At 26.6% G+C, this 16,575-nt stretch overlaps 2 protein-coding genes across 3 annotated transcripts in view; one reads left to right on the top strand and one right to left on the bottom strand.

The window, feature by feature from the left end:
- The window catches only part of LOC122851227 (probable deoxyhypusine synthase), a 42,011-nt gene extending 33,614 nt beyond the window's left edge, over window positions 1-8,397 (bottom strand). The window contains exons 1-9 of one of the 2 annotated variants that reach the window (XM_044150321.1): window positions 8,197-8,361; window positions 7,660-7,934; window positions 7,359-7,577; window positions 7,099-7,291; window positions 6,929-7,032; window positions 6,692-6,817; window positions 6,532-6,628; window positions 5,438-6,132; window positions 3,699-3,778 (exon numbers count right to left, since the gene is read on the bottom strand). In XM_044150321.1, the coding sequence (XP_044006256.1) occupies window positions 6,119-6,132; window positions 6,532-6,628; window positions 6,692-6,817; window positions 6,929-7,032; window positions 7,099-7,291; window positions 7,359-7,577; window positions 7,660-7,934; window positions 8,197-8,290 (1,122 nt within the window). In that variant the 5' untranslated portion in view covers window positions 8,291-8,361 and the 3' untranslated portion in view covers window positions 3,699-3,778; window positions 5,438-6,118. Of the gene's footprint in view, window positions 1-3,698; window positions 3,779-5,437; window positions 6,133-6,518; window positions 6,629-6,691; window positions 6,818-6,928; window positions 7,033-7,098; window positions 7,292-7,358; window positions 7,578-7,659; window positions 7,935-8,196 lie in introns of those variants that run through there. The other variant, XM_044150330.1, reaches the window with a different exon arrangement.
- A 6,929-nt stretch (window positions 8,398-15,326) lies between these two features.
- Window positions 15,327-16,575, top strand: LOC122851260. Its single transcript, XM_044150380.1, has 5 exons — window positions 15,327-15,527; window positions 15,698-15,772; window positions 15,863-16,069; window positions 16,168-16,318; window positions 16,418-16,575. Exons 1-5 carry the CDS (start codon window positions 15,468-15,470, stop codon window positions 16,513-16,515), a joined length of 591 nt encoding a protein of 196 aa, XP_044006315.1. The 5' UTR covers window positions 15,327-15,467; the 3' UTR covers window positions 16,516-16,575.

Raw genomic sequence — 16,575 nt, 5'->3', positions numbered from 1 at the left:
TCGACAAACTTGCATAAAAGTTTAAAAATTTTTAAAAATTAATAAAAAAATTAACAAAATATAAATTAATTAAAAAACTTCACATAAAAAAATGTAAAATATAAATTGTATTTGTGATATTTAATAATTAATATATTAATTAATTTTTATGATATTTATTATACGCGTGTTTTGTTCACAATGATCCGGCTTGCTTACCTGTGAGGTAAGTAAAATCGGTGCTCAACGTATTACGGCATTGCAAGTCGCGCGAGAGCACCGTACAGAGCACGACAACGAGTTTGAATATTTTGATGTTGCGGGGAGTAAAGAGAGAAGGAGAAGTAATCAAAAAAGAGTAAGGAGGAGGAGAGAAAAAATTAAAAGAGAAAGAGAGAGAGAAGTGGAATAAGGTAGATAATACATATAGATATATATATAAATTTTTTAAGAGTGGGAACCCCTCTTTTCAATTTAAAAAATAATAAAAATAATAATAGTTTCTCCTACCACCCCCCGCAATGAAGAAAATAAGTGAGAGTACATACATATATATATAAATAATAGTAAGTTAGTAAAAGTTCACAAGTGTGATAAAGACGATGATGTGCAAAGAGGTATAAAAAATAAAATAAAGAAAGAAGATGAAGAGATACTTGAAGTTAAGAGAAGGTGGATTGTTGAGGTGTACATTTATAAAGAGATAGAGAGGAGAAAAAAGAAAAAAAAAAAATGATTAAAGGGGATTAGGAGAAAGATTAAAAGGGTTGAAGGGGAAATGAAGGAAAAGAGGAAAGAGGTATCCATTGGCTCTTCCATTGGATATATACATTGATATCGTGAGGTAAAAATAAGGAGGGAGGAGTTTAACTAGTGGACCAACTGGCTTCAACCAACAATAGTTCATTGACCGAGATGTGCCGAGTATAACCGAACCACACGTTTCATACCGCAAAATGCTAAAACTGAATTTTTGATTAAAAAAAAAAGTGGACATGGAGAATAATTGATATGGTGTCTAGCAATATTTTTTTGCATTGATGGTGAAGATAAGAAAAAAACAAGAAAAAAATATATATCAAAAAGAAGAAGATTTAAAAAAATATATATATATTTTTTTTTTTTTGATAGATTATAGTTTTGATTAATTATTAATTATTGTTTTTTTTATTTTACGAGTATAATAAATATAGATTTATTATTTTTTAATCTCAATTTCGAATTTTTTTTTTTTTTAATTTATATAATTAACTGTTTGAGAATTATAATTAATTTTTGCTTATTTTTATTAAAGTTTAATATAGAATGGGGGAAGTTTTTTTTTTTTTTTTAATTAATTATTTATTTGGTAATTAAATTTGTATCGTAAAATCAGTTGATATTTTTATGGCATAGTTTTATTTTTATTTTTGCAATGATAGAGAAATTTTAAATTTCTATAAATATAATTTTATATTATTCGATTTCTCAGAGTGTATATTTTAGCAATAATATAAATATATTGTAAAAATATTAGCATATTTATATTGGAAAAAGAAAAAATAATAAGAAAATATATAATTTTACAATAAAAAATATTGAAAAATTGTCATCAAATATAATTTGAATTTTTTTATCACACAATATTTTTCGTGTAATTTAAATTCCATTTTTAGACTTTGGCTCGTTCCATGCACCTTAAAATTATGTTTATTTGAGATGTAAAGAAAAAAGTAAATTTTTTATTTTTTTACTCATCAAAAGAAACATTCATATTATTTACGACTCATTACATATAAAATGGGAATTGATTCTCCGCCCACAATATTTATCAGCCCATGATACAATTTAGAAAAAAAAAATTTTAAATTTCAAAATAAAAATAACTAATATCGATAACATGGCTTATCAACTCGAAAAAAAAACAAAAAAAAAACTAATAGATTCATCGTCTATATAGTCTAAAAAAAAAAAATAATAATATATAAAATTTTCGAGCATCGAAGTTGTTCATTTTAAATTCCCCGATAATAAATAAATAAATAAAATAAAAAAAAAAAAAATTCTCATTTTTTTTATTGGACATAATAAATTTTCTTCATCAAAATAATAATTTAATTGATTTTTAATAGTGCCAAAAAAAAAGTCTATATTTTTTAGTAAATGTAATAAATGATTCACGTGGTCGTAAAATAAAAAATAAATATACATATGACATAAAAATAAACCGATCAAAAAAAAAAATAAAAAAAATTTGATAATTCGAGAAAATAAAAATACCAACAAAATGGCAGACTAATTTGTATTAATAAAAAAATTGAGTAACTATAGTTAAGCGGAAATTTGCGTGGAATGATAATAAAAAAAAAAATAGATAAAATAATAATTATAAATAATATATTGAAGTTGAGGGGGATGATAAAGTTCCACGTAAATATAAAACCTTGCATTTAAGTATATTTTTGCCGGTGTGGAAAAGGATAAAGATGCGCTTGGCTCTCAGTGTAATGAACCTCGCGAAAACCGGTTATATATCCGTAGGCCTGTGTGCATAAATACACAACTTTCGCGTATATAAAGATATATTACGGTATATGTGATGAGAGTGCTATCACAAAATAATAAAAAATAAATAATAAACTAATTTAAAGATTTCAAATAAATAATAAATTTATATATTTAAAAATAAACAGATAAATTTTGGAGAGTATATAATATCAAATCGTATACGGCCATACGGGTGGTGTATATTGATAAATAAAGCTTTTTTTGAAAAAAAATTTTAATTAGTTATTACCAACAATTTATTGTTTGTTGCTTGACTGTGAAAAGTTAATTTCAAGCCTGACAAAAAATTTAGACAGATCAAAAAAAAAAAAATGTATATATTTTATAAAAAAATAAAATGGGAAAATTCAATTATGTGAATGACTTCCGTTTGCCCGAGGGCGATTTTCCGGTTTTGTACAAAGCTGCCAGAATGTTTTGAGAAAAAAAAAATAAAAAAAAGTGAAATGAAGTGGCCTTTAGGCACTGGATGTTCTTTGGATAAGAAAAAAAAAGAAAAATGTATGATAGGGTGGGGTAAATTTTTCCTGGCTGGTTTTGAATCGATCCAACATTATGAGACAGCCAATTCTATAGTAAATTTACCACACCACTTAAAAGATATAAAAAAGATTCACTTTTTACCGAAGAAAATTAGAAAAAAAAAAGCATGACATTTCGGAGTAAAATAAATATCCGGAGTAAATAATTTTTTTGTTGCTATTTTGTTTTTTTTTTTTGTTGAGATAAATTTAAATTTTGATTTTACAAATTGTTTTTCACAACAGTATACTCGATAAATAATTTTAAAATACTTAACATTATAAACAACAGATAATTGTTTATAAAAATTTTAAAGTTATTAATTTTCTTTCTATTATTCTTATTGATGTATCAATTCAAATTTTTTTTTTTTACAAATTAGTACAAATTATTTTGAGTTTATTGCACATGTATTTTAATCCCAATTTGATTTGACAAAAATGTCACTTTTAATCTCTTAATTACCTTCTTAATTTTTTAGGTAAAAACTAAAAATAAATTGCCGTACAAGATATAGTACGAATTTAGCAATTTCTAAAAAGTATTTTCGCATATTTGCGAGTCATGTTCACAAATGCATTTCGATAATAAATTATCTGAAAAATAATCAATTATTTATATTTATTATTTTAAAAAAGTTGTCTACTCACCATTTTTGTTCAAAATTGAACTGGGACTATTCGCCTCAAGGGGTGAACTCGGCTCTTCATTGCTGGGTTCTTTTTTAACACTAAAATACAAAATAAAAAAAATATATATGAAAAATATTGATTTTCTGTTTATTAAAATTTATGACAATATTTATTCAAAAAAAAAAAAAAAATTATTTATTGTCCAATCTTTTTTCGATGTGATTGAGTGTTCAATTTGAGTCAAATTGAATTGATAGTAATGAAAAGAAAAAAGAAAAATGCAATTGAAATTGGAAGTGTCCTTTGAATGCTCCTGAATGATAAAGAGGGAATTGACCTACTTTCAAGATGAGCTGGGAGCTCAAGGCTGTAACTAAATATCTGGAGGTAGAAAACATGAAAAAAAAAAAAAAAAAAACTTTTATCCTTCAATACTTTTTTAAAATAAAAACGGAAATTGTACGAATAATAAATAAAGAAAGAAAATTAAGTAGGTTAAATAAACGACTGCATCTCAAAATAAAAAAAAATAAAAAATTTTTAAAAGATTAAAATAAAATTTTATCAAGGATTATTTTTGTTATAATTATCCTGATATAAATATAAAACTCATGTGTGAATAATTTAGAGACAATTGATTGACTTTAATTTAAAAATTTAATTTTAAATCATCGAAAATTTTTCATGTTAATATAGATTTTCTCACATTTTACCGATAATTTATATGTTGATATTTTTATTCTTCATTATTTTTTTTTAAATATTTAAAAAGTACTAAAATTGTAACAATTTAAATTAGGTCATGCTCATATTGACATGCCAAAATTATTTTCTACTAAAAAAAAAAAATTGAGTGCTTTAAAAGCTCGACTATTTTCGTCGGTTTGGTCGATCGATGTTTTATATAATTTTAACTAAAAAAAACGATCGAAAAACGATAACATTTATAATAGTCAAAGTGACAAACATCAATTTGTTATAAATTTTTTAGTTAATTAATATTTTACTATTTATATTTCCCATAAAACTATAATTTCTATTTTAAAACATAAAATTCCATTGAAATATTTATCAATATTTTACTAAATTCTATACAGATAAAAAAACTAAACATTTTCTAAAAAAAAAGTTTACTATTATTACTATTATTCAAAGAAATAATTAAACAAGTAAATTTTATTTAATTTTCTTTTTTAAATGAAACAAAATACTTGTAATAATATTACAAGTATTTAAATTTTAAAATATATAAATATTATAACATAAAAAATTCTATTCAATATTTTATTTTACTTTTGAATAAAAACATTTTTAAATATCTGTAATCAAATTTTTTTTAATTATCAATGTCAATATATTTTTCTCTATGCACACAGGGATGAAAAAAATTAAAAAAATAAAATAACCAATGAATTGTTAATTAATTACTGTCCATTCTCTCATTGTTCAACAATAAATCAGTAAAATCAATATTTCGTTATTGTCTTTGAATTTAAATTACTTTTTAATACTCTCAATAATAATATATAATTTAGACATTAATTTTTATATTTTTAGCTACTAAAACTACATCCGCATTAATTTTTATCTTATATTAACAATATTTTTTTATCATTTAATTATTTTTTTATATCAAAATAACAAAAAAATAAAAAAAATCACATCATTTTAATTTAAAAAACCGTACAATTAATCTAAAAATATTAAAAATATATATTTATTCATCTATTTAGTTATTTAAAAAACCGAAAATTTACCTGATAAAAGTTGAATCTGCCGAAGGACTCGATGATCTGGGTGATGAGCTTGCGTTAGACGCAGTATTTGTTTCCTCAACTTCCATCATTTTCATGCCTCAATAAATTTTTCAACACTTAAAAATAATCCAATCACAATTATTGAACTTGAATAATAATAAACGGAACAATTAAATAGTCAACACAATAATATAAACAATTGATAATATACTAATAATAATAAACAACAAAATAAAAAGTTAAAAAAATTTTAATATTAATCAATAATTAAAATAATAAAATACAATAAAATGTAATTGTTTAATTAATAAAACAATAATAAATATAATAAATAGTTTGTTTAGTATTTATTATTATATTTTTTATATATAAATGTTTATAATTCACTTTATGACGGAACTTGAGGCGGGTGGGGAGATGGAATAACGAGGATCACACACGCCCGTCCGCGTGCGCGGCCTCACGGAAAACGACTGACAAACTTATATTTCCCCTCTACTATAAAAAAGAGAAAATCAACCCCTTGTATTGCTTCTGCTACTATCCTAACTTGTGCTATATATTATACTCTCAACATCCTCGAATTTTTTTTTTTACCTCATTTACGCAAGCGCATTTTCATTGTCACCCTCCACAACAATTTTGTCTATCTGATTTTGTTTATTTTTTTTTCTATTTAAATTATTTTATTTCACCTGAAAACAATGATTTTAAATTCAAAAGATATACATTTACATGTAATTTACATTTTATTTATTTTCAAAAAGGGTTGATACTTAAAAGTTTATTTTCTTGGCAATAAAAAAAAATTAAAAAACAGGTAAATATTAAATTGTTTAATTTCGTTGGAGAATTACAATTTCGAAAAAATTGTAATATTTTAAATTTAAATTATTGATTTTCAGTAAAAGAAAATAAATTTTTATATCAAAATTTTTTAGGATAAAAAAAGAATGAGGTTTTGCTTTTTTTTTCTTAACAAGTTTTGGGAGTTGGTATTTTTTTTTTTTGGAAATTAAGGAAAAACAAAATTCAAATTGAGAATAAATGTATAAAATAATTTCTCTACCGTTTATTTTTCATTTATTTTTCACCTTCATCAGGAGTTAAATATTTTTTTTTAGACTCATGTCTTTCAGCGAATGTGGTGGCAACTAAAAGAGGAAAAATTAAAGTTGCATCAGCTTGAATCTGAAATGATAAAATAATAATTATAAAAATATTAAAAATAATTTAAGAACAATATTTATTTACCTTAACTGGACTAGCATCTTTTTTAATTTTTCCCCAGGAAATAGCTTCATCAGGTCTTGCACCACTATCAGAGCCATCAAATTCAGATCCAGTATTAATAAAAACTGAAAAATCAGCACCATTTCTCTGCAAGATAACAAATTAAAATTAAAGCAACTCAAAAAACATAGTAATTGTATATTCTTTTCTCTTTTAATAACACTGTTAATATTTTATAATTATTTAAACAATTTTTACCATCAAATTTGCATTGCATATGTGATGTTTAGCAACACCACCACCAAGAATGATCATTCCAGTTTTAACAGCTTTCACAGCCATTGTATTGAGTCTTTTTAAATCTAAAAAATTTTAAATTTAAACAATGAAATATTATTTTGATATAATTACTATTTTTCGAAATATACCTGAGACAATATCAAGAATTAATCCAGAGTCTTTGAACGAATGAAAATACATCATATCACCAAGACTTCCATCAGTCAAAGCAGGACTAAATATTGGAATTTTATTTTTTGCTGCCCAATAGCAAATTGATTCTGTATTATTAATTTCTTCACCTAATCTTGTTATGACTTTTGAAGGAGTCCACAAAGTTTTCTGTAACAAATGAAATAAATAATCTATTTTTTCTAGATATTTTTATTGATGTTAATATCACGATTACCTTTTCTTTTTGTTCAACAAGCATAGCATCTAATATTGGCATTAGCCAATTTTCAAATAGACAATAATTTTGATTTGGCACTAATAAATTACCAATTCTGTTGATACCTTGATCTCTCAATGATTTACCACTTAATTCAAAATTTCCAATGTATGTTGGTGCTAGACATTTTATTAAATCTTCTTCAACACCACCAGCTGTTGTCACAATACAATCAACCTGTAAAATTGTATAAATTGTAAGATTATTTGACAATAAAAAAAAATTAAATCATCAAACAAATCAACAGTTTTTATTTTACCAATTTATGCTGAACTAAATATCTTATGTTATCTCTGACACCAGATGATGCCATATTTGATGTGTATCCTAGAAAAATAGTACATGGACTTTTTCTTTTAATAAATTCATCAGTTTCAAAGTTATCATTTTGATCTTCTGTTAGTAGTTTTTCTTTCTCATCTAGCATTTTTTTTATTTCTTCAATGGCAAGACCAAATGTTGTTCCTTGAAAACCCATTGTAATGTAAGATTTTAAAAGCTCATCATAATTAATGCCTTTATTAAAATCATATCCTGAAATTAAAACACAAAAGTTTAATGATTACTGTTATTGGAACGAGTATTTTTATTGTTTTATTTTTAAATTTGAAATTATGACAATTTATAAATAAAACAAAACAACATGGAAAATTAAATAAAAATATCTTTAATTATTTGATTGATTTGTTAGTCTAGTTTTTTAAGTTATGTGATAAAAAATTAAAAAAATTATTATAACATGAATTAGATATTTTTAGGTTAGACAGCAAAGTATTGTCAACAAATAAATAATTACCTTGAACAGTTGGAGTTTCTGAGGGTAATGGTAAACTTTGAACTAAAACAGCATTTTTTGAACATTGAGGTACACTTTCTGAAATTTTATCCATTTTTTTATATTTAAATTTATAAGAGTATCAACAAAACACATGTAAATGTTTATGTTTATTTTTCTGAATTCTGACCAATTCTGACACCGGTAACTCGGTAAGTCGGTCACTAGACAGTAGCCGACACAACAACTCCAATGGAAACTAGAGACCCTATAAAAACTGGTTTCTTTTTCGGGAAAAAGAGAGTGGCGCCTTCTATATTAGCTGATATTAGCTAACAATATTTTTTTTTTTTTCAAATATAATCTTTTTTTAGTTTTTTATATTTTTTGGAATAAGAATAAAAAAATATTAATTTCTAAAATATATTTTTTATGATGAGGAATATTTTTTCTAGTTTCAGTTCTCAGTTTCCATGTTGGAAATATATTACTTCGTGCTCTGGATTACACCGTAATAGCTCCAAATTTCTCTTCGTATTTTTCCGGATTACTTCATCCAAAGAAATCAACATAATATTATATGTTTTTTCGTTTATCAACAAGCTGTGTTGTTTACTTCCTAAATTTTATATTTTTATTTATTTAATTTATTTATTGTTGACAAATTATTATTAAATATTGATTACATATTAGATATAGTAGTGATTATCAGAAATAGTATATAAAAATTAAGAAAAAAAAACAATACTTAATGATGAAAATTAGAACGAAATATTTTCACAAAAAAAAATTTTCATCAAAAAAACTTATCCACAAAATTATTCCTCGACTAATATTTAGAAAAGCAGAAATGCTTACAGTAATTTCACGACCTAGTGTTAAGCCAGAAGTGTCATAAACTAACGATATGATTATACAAATATTTGTTCGCAATTTTAGCAGACATAAACAAATTTTTTTAAAACTACTTCTTCTGTGATCGCCGTCGTTTTCAAGAGTAATGGAAGTTAAAGTAACCATGTTTATAAGGGCAATAGTACCGCATATCCATTTTATGTAAACTAAGGAAAAAACAGTAACAAAAAACCGAAATCTCCTAGTTAATCTGGATCGTGATAGCCAATCAAGATTGGCAGGAATTTCTTCGTGATCGAAGTAGATCATTGCCGAATTATACAGAAACTCGATGTATCCTGCATATTCACTCGCTTGTAAAACAACTGTAAAAAAGTTAATTAAATTTATTATTATAAGCCTCCCAGGATAAAATTTTTGACCATTTATACGAAAAAAAAGGGACGTAGGTAAATTCAGATGAACGTAACAAAGGGACTTAGTTTTTTTCGTGCAATTTTTTTTTTTTCTAAATAAAAAATTTGGCTGGTAAAATGAGGTAGATTCAAAATTAGAGTGAGAAGCGAAGGGGGAAAACCACGGATTTCGCGTTTTTTTGAACTTTACAATTGAATATTTTTGGAAAAAAAACCAGCGTGTTTAGATTGATAAACTTACAGTCATTGTGCCAAAATTCGTTAAGAATCTGCAATACCAATGTTACTATCATTATAACATTACTAATGATAGGTCCACGTTCATTCAGTTGGCCTGCAGTTGATCGAATGTACTTGCGGTACAAACAATAAATAGCACAAAGTAGTGAGGCAAAAAAGAACAAAGATACTATGTGAAGAGACTTTATTGCGTCGCTCTTAGTTTTTGGTTCCTTTGATGCAGTTGATCTGCATTCGGTGTTATTTCCAAGTCTTTAAAAAAAAAAAAAAAAAAAATTTTATCATTAACTTATGTACTACGTATTCATATTGATATATTTAAATTAATTAATAATTAAATAATATTCAGTAAATTCAATTGATGGGAATTAATATCGAGGAGCGTATAAAATAAAGGAAACGGTGAATTCAGTTCCAACAGATGGGACCAGGTACACATTCGAATGTATAGAAACGGTCAGAATGTCAGAAAACAATGGCCCAGGGGGAAACCATGGGGTACCATGGAACTGAATTCACCGAGGTCCTTCATTTTAGCATCATTGACATTTTATTATAAATTTTTTACCTTTTTTTATATTATTTTTCATTTTAATTTTTTATTTTTCAAAAGACGTAGCTGGATTTCATAAAAAGCAACTCGACATACATCCGTTCAATTTAACAAATATTATTTATAATTGTCTAAGCAAATCAATTATGCTGACTACCATGAGAACCATTAATTACTATTGGTCAAGAGATGTTCCCACTTGGGATCATCCCTTCTTAATATTATAATTTTATGGGAATTTTAAGGAGCTTCACTCATGTGACAACTTTTGTTCTATTTATATCTTAAAATAATTAAAATCATTTTTAAATACAATCTAAAATTTAATTCAATAAAAATATTAAAATCAAATAAACTTTTCATTGAATAAAATATTGAATCAAAACCGTGAATTTAAATTTCAAAATCCTTGTGATAAATTATTATTTCCGTTAAACGTTAACCTTCGTAAATCCTAAAATTATTTTACCGATTGGATATTTGGAAACTACTACCATCAACAGGCGACCAACCAGATTGACACGCTCTACAACAACATTGGTTTTGAGATATTCTTTCACCAGGTTTATCTACATTAATACACATTCCTCCTGATCGCTATGGTACGTAACACTCATTAACATCTAGTTATGCTATAAAATGAATATATTTAAATGAGAGTATCTACTGTAACTTACGTTATGAAAATCAAAATAAACAATAATTGTTTAAAGATAATTTTGCTGGAGTACATGTGTTCTAGTGGACGTGGGACTTCTTCATAGTCATGTTGTTGATGATTATTATTTTTGAAGAGATCACTGTCATGCTTTTTATCAATATCAATATGTTTTTTTTGTTCTCTTTGTGCTTTCTTCAAATCATGACGTCCTGGAAGATCTTGAATATTTTCTCCATTGAAGTTTGCAGTTTCAAAAGACATCTGTTAACAATTAGTCAAAATAATTAATTAGATATATTAAATTTACAATATTATATTTGAATTTAATTCATTTAGGAATTGAAAATTGATAAATGAAAAATATTATCACAAATATTATTATTTTTTTTAATTCACTATGATAAAAACAATAGCTTGCTTTTAAATAACAAAAAGTAACAATTTTATAATCAAGATAAATTGAATTTAATTGAATAAAAACATTATTTCAATTAAATTTTAAAATATAGATTAATATCTAACCTGACAATTATAAACACTAATTTGGCTGGGTCCAGGTTTTATTAAATGATCTTGATTTTCATGTTGTTGATAGCTTTGTGATTCAACAAATGACTGTTTTAATAATAATCTTTGAGTTAAACTCACTCCAAATTTATCAGACATGGCCATGTCAGCTGGGAAGTTTAATACAAAAAAACAAATATATAATGAAAAGTAAATAAAAAAATATTTTTAAATATAATTTTTTAAAAAATCAATAGTGAAAAACAAAATAAAGTATGTTCATTTATCCATTATCTAGAACTGTTGACATAATAAATTTATATATTTAGGTTAATATTACGAAAATACCTTTAACAGGTGATGATGATGATGATGATGATAATGGAGCCAGCAAAGGTGGTAAATTTAACAACAAAGACTCTTCATAGTCATGTTGTTGATGATGATTATTTTTGGAGAGATCTCTGTCATGCTTTTTATCAATATCAATATGATTTTTTTGTTTTCTTTGTGCTTTCTTCAAATCATGACGTCCTGGAAGGTCTTGAATAATTTCTCCATTGGAGTTTGCAGTTTTAAAAGACATCTGTTAACAATTAGTTAAAATAATTCATTAGATATATTAAATTTACAATATTAAATTTGAATTTAATTCATTTAGGAATTGAAAATTGATAAACGAAAAATATTTTACATCACAAATATTATTATTATTTTTCAATTCACAAAAAGAAACTTGAAATAACACTTCAATTAACGATATTAAATGAATGAATTAAATATTTATTAATTATAAAATAAACCTTTCATAATTAATTATTATGAGAATTAATTTTCTCGATGTTTCTACCAGTTGTTATTATTCAACAAAACCACAAAATTCCAGGAGTCAACTTTGTTGTTATAATTTCATGAAGAGAGCCTGTAAGAAAGGGGAAGAAAAAAAACTCTGTGTGGGTTAAAACAGAAAGCTAGTTACGGGCGATCATAGGTGTAAGGGGGGAAACATAAAGAAAGATAAAAACAAAGGGAAGAAATCTACTCTTTCACTGAATTTAAGAAAAATAAAATTAAAAATTATTATGTATTATTAAAATAATTTATTATTAACAACAATAATATTTTTCATACTTTAAATTAATTTTAAAATTAATATTTATTCAAAAATGTCTAGATTAAAGACGAGTTAATTTTTTTCAACATATAAAACGAAATCAACTATTGTGTTCATATTTTACACATTGAAGAAAAAAAATATCTTGGTCATGATCTTAATGACACACACACACATGATTGAAAGAAAAAATAAAATATGAAGTAAAGATGATTTTCCAAGAATTATTTTATAGAAAAATTGTTGAACAAACAATGATTAATAATTATTACTGTATCTACCAATGATTTATTTAAAAAACAAAAGTTGTAAATAATCGTGGACAATGACGAAGTCAATGTTTTTTTTTTTTTTTTCTTTTGATATTTCACAACACAAAATAATAAATTTATCAATAATTTTAAAAATGTTCAACAAGATGTTTTAAAATGATTATTTATATGTAACTTTTTTTTTTTGGTCTACTCGCTACAAGAAAATACACGGTTAATATGTAACGACTTTGATTTCATCAGATTTTGATACGGAGCTGAAGTTAGCAGAAAACTCAGCTGAAAACGGTTTATAGACCAGGAACGAAATGGGATCCGGGGGCCCGAGATAAAAGTTTTTTAAAAAATCGTATGTTCCCAGAGTGATGTAAGAACTTTAGAGGCTTTAGAGGGTATACTCAAAACAATCAAAAAAGTTAAAACAACGTATGGATTTTATGATTTTCTTGACTGAATTTTTTTCCGGCTCAGTCATTTAAAGCTACCACTTATAATTATTATTCTCATTATTTTTATTTAGCCGTATTAGGTGCGTTCTTTCGCTTGCGGGACATCTCTATTTTTTTTCCCTTTCTTCTTATGATTTGCGTAGAATTGGAAGCGCAATAACGAAATTTCACGCAAGTTAGAAGAAGAGAAGGAAAAAGAGTAGAGAGGGATCGTTACGGTGCAGACAATAGGTGCTTTCTTTTGTGTATTTATTTTTTTTCACTTTAATGCGCATGATCATGCACATGCGCCTGTCATGCAAACTTGATGAGAGAACAGTGGCGTCGAACAAATAATTCTTAAAAAATAAAAATTGAAACATGGCTGATCCAGCCCCGCATGTCCTACGCTGTTGCAATCTGACTTTTTGCTGTTTGCGCATTCAATTGCGCATGCGTGAAGATAAACAGGAAAAAAAATAAATACACAAAAGAAAGCACCTAATAGATGCTTTCCAAAAGGGTGTTTTTTTTTTTTTTCTGTTTATTTTCTCGATGCGCAGTTAAATGCGCAGTTAAATGCGCAGTCGGCAATAAGTCAGATTGCAACAGCGTAGGGCATAAGAAGCTGGATCAGCCATGTTTTAATTCTTATTTTTTAAGAATTATTTGTTTCGACGCCACTGCTCTCTTCTCAACTTTGCATGACATACGCATGTGCATGATCATGCGCATTCAAGTAAAAAAAAAACACCCAAAAGAAAGCACCTAATATGCTGGGGTCCGTTTATAGAAAGTCTCATTTTTTCGGATCTACAAGATGGTGGACGTGAGTGCCTATCTAAATTGGTGGGCTGAATCGCCACCATCTCGAAGATTCGAAAGAATGACACTTTCTGAACGGATCCCAGCTTCCAGTTTTATTATATTTCAGCACTCCAATATTCTAAGAGCATTACAATTTAGGGCTTTTTTCCTCCACCGACGGCGCTTGTGAAGCTTTTGTATGTGAAATCCGTGAAATCTATAGGAGCGTTCTTTCATCAGGTGCTTTCTTTTGTGTATTTATTTTTTTTCCTGTTTATTTTCGCGCATGCGCAGTTAAATGCGCAGTCAGCAAAAAGTCAGATTGCAACAGCGTAGGACATAAAGAGCTGGATCAGCCATGTTTTAATTTTTATTTTTTAAGAATTATTTGTTTCGACGCCACTGCTCTCTCCTCAATTTTGCATGACTTACGCATGTGTATGATCATGCGCATTAAAGTGAAAAAAAATAAATACACAAAAGAAAGCACCTATCAATTTTTCAATCACGCATCATGACCGCGCATTTGCGCAAAACCTAAAAAAAGCACGTGAGTTTTTAAGTTTTGTAAGTGTGTGTAACGCACACATATATATTTTAAAAATTTTACTTGATTCCATGACTTCTGCGCAAGTGCGTGGTCATGATGCACTAACAAAAAATTGACGAAAGAACGCACCTTATATGTATAAAAAAAATTTGACAAGCGCCATCAGTGGCAAAATTAATTAAATTGTAAAAAAAATTTTTGCCCTCAGAAATCAGAATTGGACTGCAGCACCAGTATTCACAGGGCATTACAATTTAGGGCTTTTTTCCTTCACCGGTGGCGCTTGTGAAGCTTTCGTATGTAAAATCTATATAAAAAAAATTTGACAAGCGCCATCAGTGGCAAAAAGAAGCCCTAAATTGTATAAATTTGCACTGCAGTCCAATTCACAGGGCAAATTTTTGCACAGGGCTTTGTAACACTTTAATAAAATTTTATATAGGCAAAGCTTTACAAGCGCCGTGAGTGGTGAAAAAAAGCCCTAAATTGTAATGCCCTGTGAATTGGACTGCTGTGAATACGGGTGCAGCAGGCTAGACGCGCAAGTCGTGTAATTTACTATGTATAAAACTAGGTGTAAATTACAAGGGGTTTCATACCCACTCGTCACTGGCAGTCACTGGTGAGCGGCAATGATAAACAATGATAAACAACCAATAATCGACAACGAAGTGTATAACCACACTTTTAGTTGCTTTTAAGTTTTAGTTTTCCTAGACCTTCTTCTTCGATAAACTAAACATTAACATAGCAACAATAATTAAACTGAATTAAACATTGTCTTCAAAACTTGATTTCAAATAAAGTTATTAAACTTAACTTACTCCATTTTTATAATTATCAGTTTTTGAATTTTGTAATTACACATAAAAAGTTTGAATTTTCAAGGATGTCAAAGGGTAAAAAAAAATCGAATATTACCAGGATGATACAATTGCCAAATGAAAAGGTTAGTTGAAAACATCAATTCAAACTTTAATTATCATCATTGTACTAATAACGCTATTTACATAATCCAAAAACTAAAAGGTTTCAATTATTAATATGTAAATTCGAATAAATATATAAAATCTGGCATTCATCAATTAGTTGGTCATAAGTTTATTTATTTTTCTATAGATAAAACCGATAAAAGACCAGGATACTTTCACTACTTCTTATAAAGTTGCTATATGGGTTTCCGTTTATAACATTGTAAGTATAAATATCTTTTGACTAAATTCAAAATTAAGTGAATAGTCTATAGGAACACAATACTAAAAAATTTATCTTTTTCATATTTAGATTACAACTCTGTTGTTACCATTTACGGTACGTGGTCGAGTTGGTGGTCAATATGGTGTGGTGGTCCACCCCGAAAAACAATCTGATACCGGAGAGTTGGTTTATTACGAATTACTAAATTTAACAGATATGTCTGTCGGACTTGAGGTGTTTCTCATCGGCCTGCTCTTTCTTGCGAATTTATTAGGTTTTATTAGTGTGATTAAGGTTAGTTGAAAGAAAAGCTAAATTATGATATTTTTTTTTTTTTTTTTATGATACAGATTATATTTTTCAATTGATAATTTATTTTTCTTTGATTCTAGAAATCGCTTACAGGTTTAGAACTTTATATGTTTTACACCCTCGGCGAGTTGATCGTATGTCTTCATTGGCTTGTAAGTGTATCACACGACGATATCAAGTCTCATGTCATGTCACAATTTGTATTGAGATGGTATTGCTCCTTTGCTCTCGGTATGTTGTAATAATCATTGTGAATTTTATTTTTTTTATTTTTAATATTGATACTCAATCGTTTAGTTCAAACTTCAAAAATTTTTTATTTTTTTCTAGTTATAGACTTCGTGTGTTCTACCGCAGTAATTGTGTTGTTTGTAAAGGTCCGAAGAAACGGAAGGATACGAAAAAAAGTTGTGAAATGTTCACAGTAGATTATTGAGATAATAGGTGATAATAGCGAAAGGGACGGAAAAAACAACAAGTGTCAGAAA

The sequence above is a fragment of the Aphidius gifuensis genome, linkage group LG1, assembly GCF_014905175.1.
Source record: "Aphidius gifuensis isolate YNYX2018 linkage group LG1, ASM1490517v1, whole genome shotgun sequence".
Lineage (NCBI taxonomy): Eukaryota > Metazoa > Arthropoda > Insecta > Hymenoptera > Braconidae > Aphidius > Aphidius gifuensis.
Note: the sequence above shows the minus strand (reverse complement) of the source record. Positions and strands in the feature narration are given on the sequence as shown.